Below are 14,766 nucleotides of genomic sequence, written 5' to 3'. Positions count from 1 at the left end.
TTGGTTAATTATCAAGGCACCCACACTTATAATTACTTGAAAGAAAAAACAATTCAGGGACGCAGTGCCCCCCTTGGCCCTTGAGCAGGTCCGTCGCTGCACCAGAAGTATTTCTCTTAACCACAAATGAAGGGTTTTTTCCTAAAGAATTGCCTTAAAATAACAATATTCCCTAATAGTTTCTCTCTATGGAATCCGCAACTATGAGTTGCGGATTCATCCATAGAAATCCCAATTAAGGAGTTAATCACTCGCCTACTGTTTCTAAAGAATGGACATTACTATTCATTTGAATATTGTGACCAGGTTTATATACAAATTGGCCAATTGGATATTTTGGTCCCTAACTGAATTACGCACTTTAATCCAAATTCTTAATTATCGTCCGCACTAAAACGGATAACGAACTTCGAATTTTATGAAATTTTAACCATGAATTTCATAATTCGTAAATAGAATAAAAACGTAATTTTTATTCTCACGGGACCTATATTTTATTTTTAATAAATCATTTAAAATTTATTATGGCTAAATTAGACTCACTTGATAAAATAAACTATGTCCAAATTTCATAAAATTTTGACGATACCTTACTAAAATTATTTCGCGAATATTGACATCAAAAATATTCACTCGAGACTTATAAATTATTTTGTTTTAATTTTCAAAGCGTTATTACTCCCGTTCAAATCCGATTATTAAAATTTAAATTCTCAAATTTAAATTTTGAAAATCTATAACCATGATATATTTTAGGGGTATTTATAAATTAAATTTACAATTAAATTTAATTTATATACTCTCAGTTTATTAAATCGCTTCCTGTGGTTTAATTTAACGACATAAAATTGTCAAACTTGACTTTTATTCATCGACAAACAAAATAGGTCTTTTATAAATATTTTTCTTAATATTCGAACCTCAAAATATTAAATATTTTAATTATCTAAATTTGACTTCGTGACATATTTTATTCACTTAAAATTACGAACTAAATATGTAATACCCCGTAATTTTATTCATGGTTATAGGTTTTAAAAATTTAAATTTGAGAATTTAAATTTTAATAATCGGATTTGAACGGGAGTAATAAAGTTTAAAAAAATTAAAATAAAATAATTTATACGTCCTGAGCGAATATTTTTAATGTCAATATTCGCGAAATAATTTTACGAAGGTATCGTCAAAATTTTATGAAATTTGGACGTAATTTATTTTATCAAGTGGCTCTAATTTAGTCCTAATAAATCTTAAATGATTTATTAAAAATAAAATATAGGTCCCGTGAGAATAAAAGTTACGTTTTTATTCTATTTACTAATTATGGAATTCATGGTTAAAATTTCATAAAATACGAAGTTCGTTATCCGTTTTAGTGCGGACGATAATTAAAAATTTGGATTAAAGTGCGAAATTGAGCTAGGAACCAAAATGGCCAATTAGCCAATTTATATATAAATCTGGTCATAATATTCAAATGAATAGCAATGTTCATTCTTTAGAAACAGTAGGCGAGTGATTAACTCCTTAATTGGGATTTCTATGGATGAATCCGCAACTCATAGTTGCGGATTCCATAGAGAGGAACTATTAGGGAATATTGTTATTTTTCTGATAATCTACCAATAAGGCTAATAGAAATTCTCCACCAGAATAGGCAATTCTAATGCATATCCATAATTCATTACTGTTGTTACAAGCTTACAGAAGTACACATCTTCCAGGGAATTATTGACAATTACAGACTATAAGCTGTGCTTAGTATATTTGTACTTGGACCAAGTGAGAAATTGAATAGAAAAATATTGAGTTCATACTCAAACTCAATCATTAGCTAAAAAATACTTTAATTCAGACTCACTCATAAAGTGATGAATCAGACAACCTTGGTGTTGGAATAGCAATAAGAGGATTCTTCAACTTCAAAACAATCCCAAACTTCTCAGAGAGCTCCATTTTCTTTCCTTCTGGCAGTTTCCAGTCAAAAGAATGTAAAAATGTAGCAAGTGAATATAAAAACATCCGCTCCGCCATTGCTATACCAGCACAAATTCTCCTTCCGGACCCGAACGGGAAATAACCGAAATCACTTCCGCTGTAGTCCCATTTGTTGTCAATGAACCTTTCAGGTTTGAACTCCAATGGATTTTCCCAAACTGAAGGATCTCTATGAATCTGCCAAACATTCACAAAAACTCGAGCGCCCTTCGGAATGGTGTAGCCTCCGACATCGCATGTTTCGCTAGGGCAGTGTGGGACTAATAGAGGCAGTGCTGGATGAAGTCTCAGTGATTCTTTCATGATGGCATATAGATAAGGTAATTGGTGTATGTGTGATTCTTCTACTATGTTGTTCTTGCCTACTACTGTGTCCAATTCTTGTTGAGCTTTTCTCATTACTTCTGGCTTGTTCATGATTTCTGCCATGGCAAATTCAATTGAATTTGCTGATGTGTCTGAACCACCCACTATCATATCCTGTAGACAAAAGTATATTCACTAATCACTATGTTTTGAGTTTGAATTTATGAGCTATTTTAAGTTATTATGTATTTCGTTTCCTTTCTTCTCCCATGCATGATGTAGGATGTGCAAAATCCAAACCAAAACGAATAATTGAACCGATAATTCAGTTTGACATTAATAACAAATAATTGATTTTCGGCTCAGTATGGTTTTAGAGAGAAAAATCAGTTGAGTTTTTCTAAAAAAAGAGCTGAAAAATAAACCATATTTATTAGTTTGGTTTCAATTTGATTTGAATTTTTTATTATTATATACATGGTTTGGTATTATCAAAATTTTAATTCAATTTAATATGAACCAAATGCACACTCTAGCAAGGTGCTATCCTCATGCTATATGCAAAAAAAAAGAAAAGAATTTTTTTAAGTAAACTAAGTTGATCATATAAGTTATAAATTTTCTAATAATAACATGATATGTAAAGTAATTGGATTAAAATCTCCATGAAGAATATTTAATTCTAACAAAAAAAGATAATACAATTGGATATTGGTGGGAGATTTTTAACAAATTAGGCATAAAGAAAAGAAAACATACCATAAGCAGTGCTTTGAGGTGAATCATAGTAAGTGGAGTCTTGGCATCACCCTCATCCTTAACTTTCAACAAGAACTGCAAGAAATCTTTACTCTGCTTACCATTTTCTCCTGACTTACCCATCTTCAGACTTTTTTCAATCATTCTCTCAAATATCTCATCAAACTGCTTAGACAATCTATCTGTCTTTTTTAGCAGACCTTGCAAGTCAAACCGACCCAAAGATGGAAAAAAATCTGATATATTAGGCTTACCTAATAACTCGGTCATCTCACCCACCACTTTTCTAAATTCAGTTCCAAGGCTAGCCCTTTCTTCACCCTGTACAGTATCTCCCCATAACATATTAGTAATGACATTAAGTATAGATAAGAAAACCTGCTCACCAAAGTTGACCGGGGATCCGGCCTGACTATGGATATAGCTCACAGTTTGTCGGACCTCGTGACGGCGAAGACTGTAGACAGAGTCTAAACTGGTATTGCTGAGCATTTTGAGGACACAAACTTTTCTCAACATTCTCCATTCTGGTCCATAGGGTGTCCAAACAATATCACAACCACCGTATGCGGTAGCTTTGGCAACGTCAGGGACATCTCGATTAGCAAATGTGATGTCATGGTCTTTAAGAACTTCTTTGGCTAAAGATGAGGATGTGATTACTATGCCAAGTTTGGAACCAAGATGGAGTTTCAAGATTGGACCGTATTTAGCTGCTAGAGAAGCAAAATACGAGTGAAGCTCCGGGTCAAGAGAGGCCAGGTTGCCAATCACCGGCAGGGGTGACGGACCTGGTGGCAGCTTGCTGTGTTTCTTTGAGTTGGAGAGTAATAGCCAAGCGTACCAAGAAAGTGTAATGATGGCAAAAAGAATAATAGAGGTTGAGAAATTTATGTCAAGATTTCCAAGAAAACTCGAGACGGGTTCCATGGTGGTGTCGAGATTTAGAAGTGATAGTTTTTCTGAAGTTGTTTCATGAGGAACTTGAATAGGAAAAGAAAAGATATATAGGCAGGAAGAAAGATGCCACTATATGAAAAAAATAATGACAAGTCAACAAAATGAGAACAAAGAGCATCTTCGGAGTTTTCTTGCATTTGTCTGTTCTGTAGATTTTTAAAAGAGATATATTTATGTATTATTGATTGAGATTGTCTGCTGATCTCACACCAATAAATCCATACTTGCCGGCCAAATATGAAAAACTATGCAAATGGAGTTTAGTCCGATGGGAGTAAAAGTCTTAATATAGAAGCGGAAGTGCAAGAATCTTATATATTGCCTAAAAATCACCAGAGCTGTTTTGTCATTATTTGAGATGCCTAGCCCTATTTATCCATAACAAGGAGAGTGATAAAAAAACCTAATTAAATCAGATAACTCAATGGAACCGAAAAATTCGGTTCGATTTGATTTCAAAATGTAAAAAAATTAGGTTTTTTTGTTTGATTTGGTTTTGGACAAAAAAATTCAGTTAAATTTTAGTGCAAACTAAACCAAATTGAAAAATCAACCAAACCAAAGGGTTCAGTTCAATTTGTTTTGACAACTTTGACATCATTTAATATAAAAATAATCATTTGGGTTCGGTTCAGTTCAAACCGAATGCACAGCCCCTAACAGCAACATAAGAAAACTACACATTTTTCAGACAAAAAGATTGATTTAGTTGGGTAAGATATAAAAAGAATTTAAAACGTTGCACAAAAAATGAGAATGAAGATGCTCTATCTACAAACCACCTTACAGAATTAATCATTGACTGAATGATTATGTTATGCATCTATACATTTTCAAGGACTACCTCTACATTCAAGTGGCAAATTATCCAGCCAAGAATCATCAAAAATTGGGGTTGAAGATTCTAATTCAGTAGGCCATTCAGAACTAACATCTATTTCATCTAAGATAACAGGTTTACACTTTCCATCCCTACTTTGGTATATGGCTTGTAACCAAAGATTGCACTGCACAAATACCAAATCATTTAACTTTTCAAGCTCCGATTTGTTGCGTTTCTTGGTGTGTATCCTTGCAAAGGAACTCCAATTCCATCTGCACCAGTGTGAACTACAAGGTTGGCTAAGTATTCGCATAGCAACTCTCTGCAGAGTGGGAATTTCATAGCCATATCCAGCCCACCAATCACCTAAACATCCATCATGCATATTACTATATTAGATGTAGTTGTAATGCTTCTTTACATGCATACATTTGGGAGATTATTTATCATTTCTAGACCCTAGTCATTTTGACTCTTAGCTTTTTCCTAAAATACACACCTCGATGATCCAGAGATGAGTAGAAGACTATGATTATACGACTTTGAATTAAATATGAAGATTGATAAGAGTATCAAAATTCAATTCTGAAATATGTATCCTAACTCATTACTGTCGACCTAGCCTTACTAATACTGAAAGAGATGATAAATGAACCATTTATCAGCTACCTTTAAGTATGGAACCATCCTTGTAGAGCTGTAAAAGGACAGGTCTAAGATCTAAGATTCTAAATATACCAATTGACCAGTTTAATATATTACTCTAAACTATCTTGTCCTTCATGTTTTTTCCAGACTATTGACCGAAAAAAATCTAATCCACCAATAAAAAGAAGGAACTTCTCAGTATCCTTATGGTTGGTTATGTAATGGCGAAATATATTTGTAGGCAGCAATACTGCTTTAGAGTTGGCATATGCATAAGGAGAACATATTTAATGCATTTCAAGACATGGTGTTTATGCGAATTGATAGAGGACGGTCCGTGGACAAACCTGGAGAATTCAAAGTCCTTCCCATGATTGCAAAATCAGTACCAAGGGCACCTTGAGCATTTATGTATATTGGATGCTCCTTTGTAATTTCTATTTTATCTTTATCTGAGATGGCCATTTTGATCATTGCTTCTTGGAACCCATTCCTCATCCTTAAATCAATTTTAAAATTTGGATTGTAGAATATTGAAGGATTAAGAAATGCTGCTGCAGCATGTAAAGAAGAGTGGAGCTGCACATTCCATCTTCGATCAACTATTTCCCACATTGGCATATATTTATCTTCAATACCCTTATAATATGACTTAATCGAAATCTTTGCCCTCTCTAATCCTTCATATATATACCCCATTGCTGGCATGTCCCCATCGACAATCCTTAAAACTTTTATAAGTGGTTCCGAGATGCTCACAGCTTCATGCGCAAACTTCCAAAACCGGTCTTGATACAATAAAGATTTAACGATCTGAGCATCTGGACGTCTACTATGCATGGATGACAACCACTCTGGATGAGAGAACATATTCTTTAAGTTGTTCTCCTGGATAACAATGGCCCTCAAGGAAAGGTAATTACATACATATCTAGTGAGTCTAGGCCTGATCAATTCACTTCCACCAGTGAACTTCCTCATCATATTCAAAGTCCATGCATTACTATATATGTATGTAGTGATGGTTTTTGCTTCTTCAATGACTGTACCAACCCACTCTTGTTTACCAATATCCTCCAACATCTTATTGACGCAATACGAAGCACAAGGTGACCAAAACAATGAGGTGTACTTAGCCATGAGAAGCCTCCCTGCATAAACATAACCGGCAGTACTATTTGTAATCACTTGTATAACATTTTCCGGGCCAACTTCTATCAAGATTGACTCGAGCAACTCAAATAAGTAATTGGGATCATCTTCATGACCTGATATATCAACTGATTTCAGAAATAGTGTCCCTTTGAGGCATGTGATGGAGAATACAAGAATTGATTTTGTCTTACCATCAGACCAGCTATCACAAAAGATTGTGCACCCTGTATTTTTCCACTCGTCTCTATATTTCTTATACCAATCATGTATATCGCCTTTCACCTTTACTAGTAGGGATGATCTAAGCTTTTCAAAACTCGGAGCTTTATAACCCACCCCACACTCAGCTACAGCATCAAACATTTCTTGGTAGTACATGGATTTAGCAGCACTAAAAGCAATAGAATTATGGAAGAAAAACACAGCAATCTTTTTGTCAGCATTATCCTGTTTTTGATTCGGAACATTATCTACTACTGCTAGCTGTCCAGTGGGTGAGGGATGTGGAAATAACAAAGATGGGCAGGTGCTACCCCGTTGACCACTAGATCCATGATTGGGAAGTACACCACCAGTAGCAGACGAGCTATTTTCTTGTTGACCATCAGCTACAGCTACAACACCCAGCTTCAGTTTCTTGGGAGTTTTCTGTTTCTTGGGAGTACCTACTATGCTTTGAATGTGATTTCGCACTTCATCTGGTACTTCTGAACATGGAACTATATCTTTATTCTTTATTTGCGCCAAATGAAACTTCATTCGGTAAACCCCTCCACTGAAGTCCCTATGACAATAATTACATCTAACCTTCTGCCGCGTTGCATCTACAAGAACACAATGTTCCCAACACGCATCTCTTCCTCGAACCATAATCTCTGTACCAAGTAACAATGTAATGAAAGATTGCTTTTATTTTCCCATTAAGTTTATATATCACTTCTTCATAAAATCTATCTGATTAAACACAAAAAAATACTGCATGGGAAACCTGGATTCTTTTTACTACTTTTTTCACATTTCTTACATGTTTTATGTTTCATAACATTTTTTTTCCTTAATTATGCAAATTATTTTAGATCAAATTACTTACTAATTTATGATTCAAATTGCAAACATCAGTTCACAAAGTTTCTCTGATAAAATTAAACTATAAGTTGACATCAATGTAACATCTAAGCAGCCAGTAAAGCTAACTTCTATCTAAAAACTTCTAATAATAAACAAATTAAATCTGCATAAAGAGACTACTTCAACAATATGTACCTAGCTAAAACTTGAACAATAAACAATTTAAGAATAAGATTCAGAGCTTAAATTTATTAAAAATAAATAAAATAGACAAGGACACAATATCTGCAAAACTAAGAAAGTGAGAGAGAGAATTACCAGAACCGGAAAGTGGATCAGAAAGCAGCGAGAAAAAGTCGGAGCTTGGTCGCGATCTGGAAAGAAATTAGATCGCCGATCTGTCAGGAGAGAAGAAGCGAGGAAATCAAAAACAACGGCGATAAATTTGTTATCCTCGGCAGCTGCTTCTCCGTAAACGCGGAAATCGCTTACTACCATCGTCACGTGATCTCCGCATGACTTTACCTTTTAAAAAAATTATGATTATAATTTATTAATTTTCTTTAATATGGAAAAGGTACAAATAGGCGCTCTATGTTTAACCCTTGGTTCAAATAATCCCCTCATGTATGCAATCGTGCTGAAACGCACTTAACATTTTGAAAACTGTTCAAATGATTACCACTCATTAAGCATTGAAACTTCAAATATACTGCCATCAAGTCTCAAAGATTAGTTATATTTTAAATATATTCTGAATATCCTTCTTGGGACTAGATGCACATATCAATTTACCGTTACCCAAACCAACGGCTAGCTCAATTTGCTTAGTGAAAATGGATCTCAATCAGCACAATTGAATAGAAAAATGTTTCCTGATTTCATAACTTGGCTAACATAGCTCGTTTAAACTTGCAAAGTTTATAGATCAATCCGCCCGTTTTCTGTTTCTATATTTTCCGTTTCATTTTCATTTCCATTCTCTACAACATAATAAATAAAAAGACTGATAGAATGTGACAAAAGAATACAAACCACAAAGCAGAGCTCTTTGTAGAAATTTGTGTGCATCAAATACTTTTTATGATGTCCACATTTCAGGAGTTTAACTATGTTAGAACCCAACTAAAAAATAGATTCAGAGATGCAAAGTTATGGATTTAACAAAATCCTAAATGACATCAAAAAGAACAGATCATATACTCAGAACAACAGCAATGAGAATCAGTGTTTAGTTTATTTGCACTGCAAAAATGAAACTCCCTTATCTCTCAGACTAACTACTAGGTCGGAATCATGTATATCACTCGGAAAATTCTCCCCTCATAAGTGTCTACTTATCTGCCGCATTGACTTGTCGCTTAGCTCTGTGAACACAATCGTAGTAGCTTCTAGTCAGAGGGGAACATTTCAGTATATCATTAGCATTTTCCTTGTAACATGCCCGACAAGCATCATAATCAGCTAAACAAGGCATAGGCTTCTGATATGGAAGCTTAAATTCCTTATCACGGAGATCCTTGGCTCTTTCCGTTACTTCTTTCGCCATGCTATCCTCCTGCTTCTGCAACTTTTCAAGAACGCTTTCACTTTCCCGAATAACAGATCTGATTGCTTCTAATTCTCCATTTGCAGATTGTGGAGGTACTGGCAAAAATACTGGAGATTGAACTGGCCATACCGGAGAAGGAGCTAGTTTGTGTGGTTGAGGATCATCGTGAAGCTGCTTCTCATTCACCTTAGGTTGGGGATGAGCGGGTTCTCGTGGTATCTTAGGTTTAGTTTTTCGAGGTTTCTTTTTTAACTTGTCATTATCATTGGAAAGCCTATTAACAAGTTCGGAACTAATCTGAATTGAAAATTCACCCATAATAGCAACTATCCAGATAAAATTACCTGAAAATATCATCAAAAGTTACATTTCAATTGATTAGAAATGAACAATTAAAGAATTTCAAACTAAGTTCAAAATTCAAGTGGGTAAAGTTCAATAGACTACACAAACTTAAATCAAAACACAAGACAACAACCAAATCCAACACATTAAATGTTAAGAATCTATGCACAAATTGGTCTAAACTTAAATTCTTATGTTGAATCATTTACGAAAATTGGTATAAGAAATTGGCTAGGGTTTTAAAAATTGAATCCAAATTTTAATCACAGCCGCTATTGACATAATCATTACTAGGGGTAAGAACTAAAAGCAAAATTAACAGCGAAAAATTCGCATACCTGAAAGAAAAGAGAAGAAATGGAAGCTTGATCACGATTTACGATCCAAATTTTTCACGATTATTTATGATTTTAGTTTCTGAAGTAAATAAAGAGTTGCACGTTGATGAGATACGGTGTCCGAGTCGTTTTGATTAGGATTATGGGCCTGAACTCAGTATTGGGCCTCTAAGACTGAGCCTTAATCAGCCTAGAGATTATCAAGTCTCTACGAGGCTCCTTCTGGGTGTGTTTTAGAGCAAAACTATATGCAATCATATCACTATATTTGACATAAAAAAATTATAAAGATAATTTGATTCAATTTATAACTATAAAAATTAATTTATTTTTAGGTTTGGGTTGGGTATTAAAACATAAAAAATCAGCTCATTGTTACACAATACGAATCGAAACGTAATGCATGGAAAATTAGTTAGTATCAATTATGTTTTGATGTGAGTTGACGCAAATTGTGACGAACTGGATGAAATTCTCTCTCTTTTCAGAATTAGTAGTATCGTTTGATGTGTTTTACACGTGATTTGTATTGTGACTCATCAAATAATGAATATATTTATTATGGATTAGAGTGATTATATTTATGTTTAATTAATAATTATTTCTATAATTATAAATTGTATTTAAGTATAAAATATCAAATAATAATTAATGATTGAAATGGTATATAATTTATCTTATGTATAGAGAATATAAATAAAAATATCAGATAGTAATTAAAATAATAATTTATTAAAAATAATTTATCTTACTTAGATAATTAAATATTTAAATTATTTGTCCACCATATGAATATTTGTCAAAATACCACTAAATAATAAAGTTAATTGTAAAAGTTGCTTTATCAAAAACATAATTAATTCTACAATTTTAAAAATGACTCGATCGTAATTTTCATTTCTTTGTCAAATACTCTACACCATAATTATTAGATGTGTGACTTCACAAATTGTGCAATTATCTTGCCTTTAACTTGATTGCTAAGAAAATTCACATTGACACAAAAGCCTGAGTAATTAATTAATATGATTATGCAATATAATAGCAAGTTGTAAATCTGCTACCATTTCTTGTTCTTGTAATGCATCTTTTTGAGGCTCAGAATTACCAATTAGTTATCAACCTTTAAAGCTGATTGAGACCTATGTTGAATTTAATAAAGGTGTCAATTAATATCCTCTAATTAAGTCACAATCCAGTCGATATTATAAAATTGATTAGGCGATTGACTAATTTATACCCCTCGTCAATTTGTTCTAGCCACACAAAATAAACTCTTCATCAATCGATCAATGCTGATGGCATAATCTTAACCAGGGTTCATATTGCTCGAAATACTTAATTTGGTAGTAACTGATGACTTAAACAAAGTGGAATTCCGTGTCAAAATTGGAAAACCCCAATATACATATTTTGATCCATCCTAGATTAGTGTATGAGGTATATATTTGTCAAATAATTAGTTTGGCGACATTGTGAAATAGTTTGATTTTTCTTGATCAAAATAATGGTTTAACAGTTTTTAGTTGCTAAAAATTCCTATCCATGTACACTGGTCTCATTATATTTAACCGTTAGATGAAAGATATAATTTACTTTTTGAAAATAAAAAAAATATTTAGATTTATTTATATACATGTAATAATAATATACACTATATTAATTATAAAAAGCCTTAATCCAGTTTTAATTAATTAATTGTTGAATAAGTGCTATTTAACATCACAAAATGTAAGAACCAAGCTTATATTATAATGTGGCAAGATCGTGGTTGAGATAATTGCTTAAAGTGGAATCAAATTAGCGCAAATTAAGTGCATTATCTTTTTTGAATTATCCTTTGTGCTCACTTAAACTTATATTAACATTTACTTAAACTATGGTGTAGGAGCATCCTTGCAGTGCCACATGTTGCAATTTAATAAGCGAATAAGAAATTAAGATCATAATTGATGATTTAATTGGACATTTTTGTACTATTATATAAATGTTATTAGTCATTGGTGCAATTTTAATAGAGAAAACAATGATGATACACTATTAAGTATATATAAAGCTTTACTTTTATACTAAAAAATATTGGACATACCTTATTTTTATTTAATTAAAACATTTGGTGTGCGTCATCGATGGTTAAAGGTCATCATCATATGCTTTTAAAAAATATTTATCATTTTACCTTTGTAATTTTAAATTATTTGATCTCCCTTATCCTTCTGGTGTGATTCAAGCATGTTTGGTGAACCTTACTAGTAATATACAATGCCATGAAATGAAAGTGAAATTGGATTCTTCAAATAATACCTCCAAGAATTGGGGCACTTTGTAAATTAAAATATGAAAAATATCATAATACCAAATCCAGCATTTATACGCTAACTTGTATCATCTGCAATTTTTTTAAGTAGCATAATGTAGGGAGAAACGATTTTATAATAGAGAATTTATTGCTCAAATTCTCATAACTAAACACAGTTGCATTCAAATTAGATCGTCGGATTTTAACTATTCAAAAAATTAATAAATTAAGAAAAAATATAAATAACCTACATTAATTAATAAATAATTTTCCATTAAATGTCGTAGTTGAGAGAAATAAATAATTTTCATAATCCCAATTTATTTGCATTTAAGAAAAAAAATATGTAAATGGTACCTCTAAAGGAACAAAAATGGTAAAACTCCCTGAAAAGAGCACAAGCTATTTTCTTGACAAGGCTCCAACATGTCCCTATCTTTTACACATAAATCTTACAAACATTTGTAAATGCACCAAGAATAATAATGTCACATTTTAATGATTTTTTTGTTAATTTGGTTTCACTATTTTGACTTGGTTGGTGACAAATCTTCGACACTAAAAAAAAATCAACACTTGATGATGCCAACCTTGAGTACTTCAGCTAAATATAAAATATGTATGATACACTCACTAGTCACTACCATATATCTGGGTAATTTACACTTAAAGTGTCTTAACTTTCTTTTTTATTACATTATAGTTATTTTTGTTTAATTTGTAATAATTAAATCCATCAATTTTGATTTTATTACACCAAAAAAGACTATAATGATAAAAAAAATGCAAATTACACCATATAATTCATACATAAACTTTCAAACTGTTCTCGTTATATATAGCAACAATTTTAGTATGAATACGTAGCCTACTCCTGAATTTACCATATGTACAATAATAAAAAACATATACAAGCTAGCTAGCGCTTGTCATCCGTCTCTAACGCGTTCATCAGCTCGAATCCGCCATCATCGAAGCAATCAAATCCAAAATCGTGAATACCAAAATCTTGGCAATCTAATAACCAATTGCAATTATCTTCCCATGATGGATATGGAAAATTCATGCTAGTATTTTCCAATATAGCTGAATTGCTATTGTTATCGCTAAGCGATGCATCGATCAATGGAGGTTCATCCATCCACAGGCTATTAAACAAAACTGATTCATCGGTACTAGAACAATTTTCAGGAGGCGATGAGCTCGAATTTTCTTCCGAATCATTATTTTCTTGATTGTTGGTAATATTGTTGTTGAGGGTTTCTTGCGAAAGAGAAGTTTGTTCAGTCTTGGGTTGTTGATTATGAAAAGGTTGATGTGTAATAGGATCAATCCCCATTTTGAGAAGCTTTTTCTTGATATGGGTGTTCCAATGATTCTTGATTTCATTATCTGTTCTTCCTGGTAATCTAGCTGCAATCTTGGACCACCTATACAATTATAATAATTAATGATCAAAAACCAATGGAAGAAGGTTTTGAGTTATATTTGTAATTATGATCATTTGAGTGGGTTCATTTGGTCATTGAGAAATGCATCATAAGGATAGGATATTTTTAACTAAATTCACAATTTTAAGGAAAATGGTGTATATTTGTTTTGTAATAAAAAAAATTATGGATCAATGCCTTCTTTGCTAAAATTTTATTTGCTAATATTAGCAAATTAATTAATGGGAATGATAATAATTAGGTGCACCTAAGTCGCCTTTTTCAACACTTCATTTCAAAATGAATTATATATATTTCATAAAAAACAAGCTACATATCGGATTATTAATTCTCGAAGTTACTAAACTGTCGTCTTGTATCACTTCGACAAAGCTTCTTCTTTTTTCATTTTGGTTATTCAAATTTTAATTTCATTTCGACGGAAAAATAAGCAAAAATCAATTGCCACATAATAAAAATAAAAGAAATGAATATATTAACACGTATGCATTTTTAGCCAGAAAGGCAAGTTAAAATGAAATTAAGATTTAATAACTAAAAATGAAATATAATAAAGATTGATCATCGAAATGAAGTAAATAAAAAAATTAGTAAAGCATATACAGAATCAGTTATCACTAAATACAAATTTTCATTAAAACACATATTAAAAGGAGAATTCTCTGAGATTCAAAAGAAAAAGAACAGAGAGAATTGTGTAAAATGCATGCATGAAACAAAAGAAAGAGATGGAATGAACCTATTGCCAAGACGAGAATGAAGATCAATAACCAATTGTTCTTCAGATTCAGTAAGAAGACCTCTCTTCAAGTCGGGACGAAGATAGTTAGTCCAACGGAGACGGCAGCTCTTGCCGCAGCGGCGGAGTCCGGCAAGCTTCGGAACAGCTCTCCAACAGCACTGGCCATTGGTAAGAATGAAGTTGATGAGTTTGTTATCTTCTTCAGCAGTCCATGGTCCTTTCTTCACACCAAGTTTATCACAACAAGGCTGTCTGCCCATGATCACATGCACTATTTCTTTATTTTTAGTTCAAAACTTTCCACTTCAAATGTAAAGACTCA

General features: G+C 32.5%; 4 protein-coding genes across 4 annotated transcripts; all 4 read right to left on the bottom strand.

Annotated features, from left to right (window-relative positions):
• Positions 1-1,641: 1,641 nt before the first annotated feature.
• LOC126676216 (flavonoid 3'-monooxygenase CYP75B137-like) lies at positions 1,642-4,494 on the bottom strand. Its single transcript, XM_050370375.2, has 2 exons — positions 3,064-4,494; positions 1,642-2,478 (listed from the first exon to the last, which is right to left on the bottom strand). The coding sequence occupies exons 1-2, from the start codon at positions 3,991-3,993 to the stop codon at positions 1,858-1,860; spliced, it is 1,551 nt and encodes a 516-aa protein (XP_050226332.1). The 5' UTR covers positions 3,994-4,494; the 3' UTR covers positions 1,642-1,857.
• Positions 4,495-4,706: 212 nt separating this feature from the next.
• LOC126676215 (uncharacterized) lies at positions 4,707-8,837 on the bottom strand. The gene is made up of 4 exons (XM_050370373.1): positions 8,753-8,837; positions 8,036-8,242; positions 5,842-7,524; positions 4,707-5,212 (listed from the first exon to the last, which is right to left on the bottom strand). The coding sequence occupies exons 3-4, from the start codon at positions 7,517-7,519 to the stop codon at positions 4,857-4,859; spliced, it is 2,034 nt and encodes a 677-aa protein (XP_050226330.1). The 5' UTR covers positions 7,520-7,524; positions 8,036-8,242; positions 8,753-8,837; the 3' UTR covers positions 4,707-4,856.
• A 56-nt stretch (positions 8,838-8,893) lies between these two features.
• On the bottom strand, positions 8,894-10,058 carry LOC126676217 (uncharacterized). Its single transcript, XM_050370376.2, has 2 exons — positions 9,953-10,058; positions 8,894-9,613 (listed from the first exon to the last, which is right to left on the bottom strand). The coding sequence occupies exon 2, from the start codon at positions 9,585-9,587 to the stop codon at positions 9,051-9,053; it is 537 nt and encodes a 178-aa protein (XP_050226333.1). The 5' UTR covers positions 9,588-9,613; positions 9,953-10,058; the 3' UTR covers positions 8,894-9,050.
• A 2,968-nt stretch (positions 10,059-13,026) lies between these two features.
• Positions 13,027-14,766, bottom strand: LOC126676736 (MYB-like transcription factor ODO1). The gene is made up of 2 exons (XM_050371007.2): positions 14,442-14,766; positions 13,027-13,681 (listed from the first exon to the last, which is right to left on the bottom strand). Exons 1-2 carry the CDS (start codon positions 14,702-14,704, stop codon positions 13,171-13,173), a joined length of 774 nt encoding a protein of 257 aa, XP_050226964.1. The 5' UTR covers positions 14,705-14,766; the 3' UTR covers positions 13,027-13,170.

The sequence above is a fragment of the Mercurialis annua genome, linkage group LG4 (genome assembly GCF_937616625.2).
Source record: "Mercurialis annua linkage group LG4, ddMerAnnu1.2, whole genome shotgun sequence".
Classification (NCBI taxonomy): domain Eukaryota; kingdom Viridiplantae; phylum Streptophyta; class Magnoliopsida; order Malpighiales; family Euphorbiaceae; genus Mercurialis; species Mercurialis annua.
The sequence above is the reverse complement of the archived record's forward strand: the minus strand, read 5'-3'. Positions and strand labels throughout refer to the sequence as shown.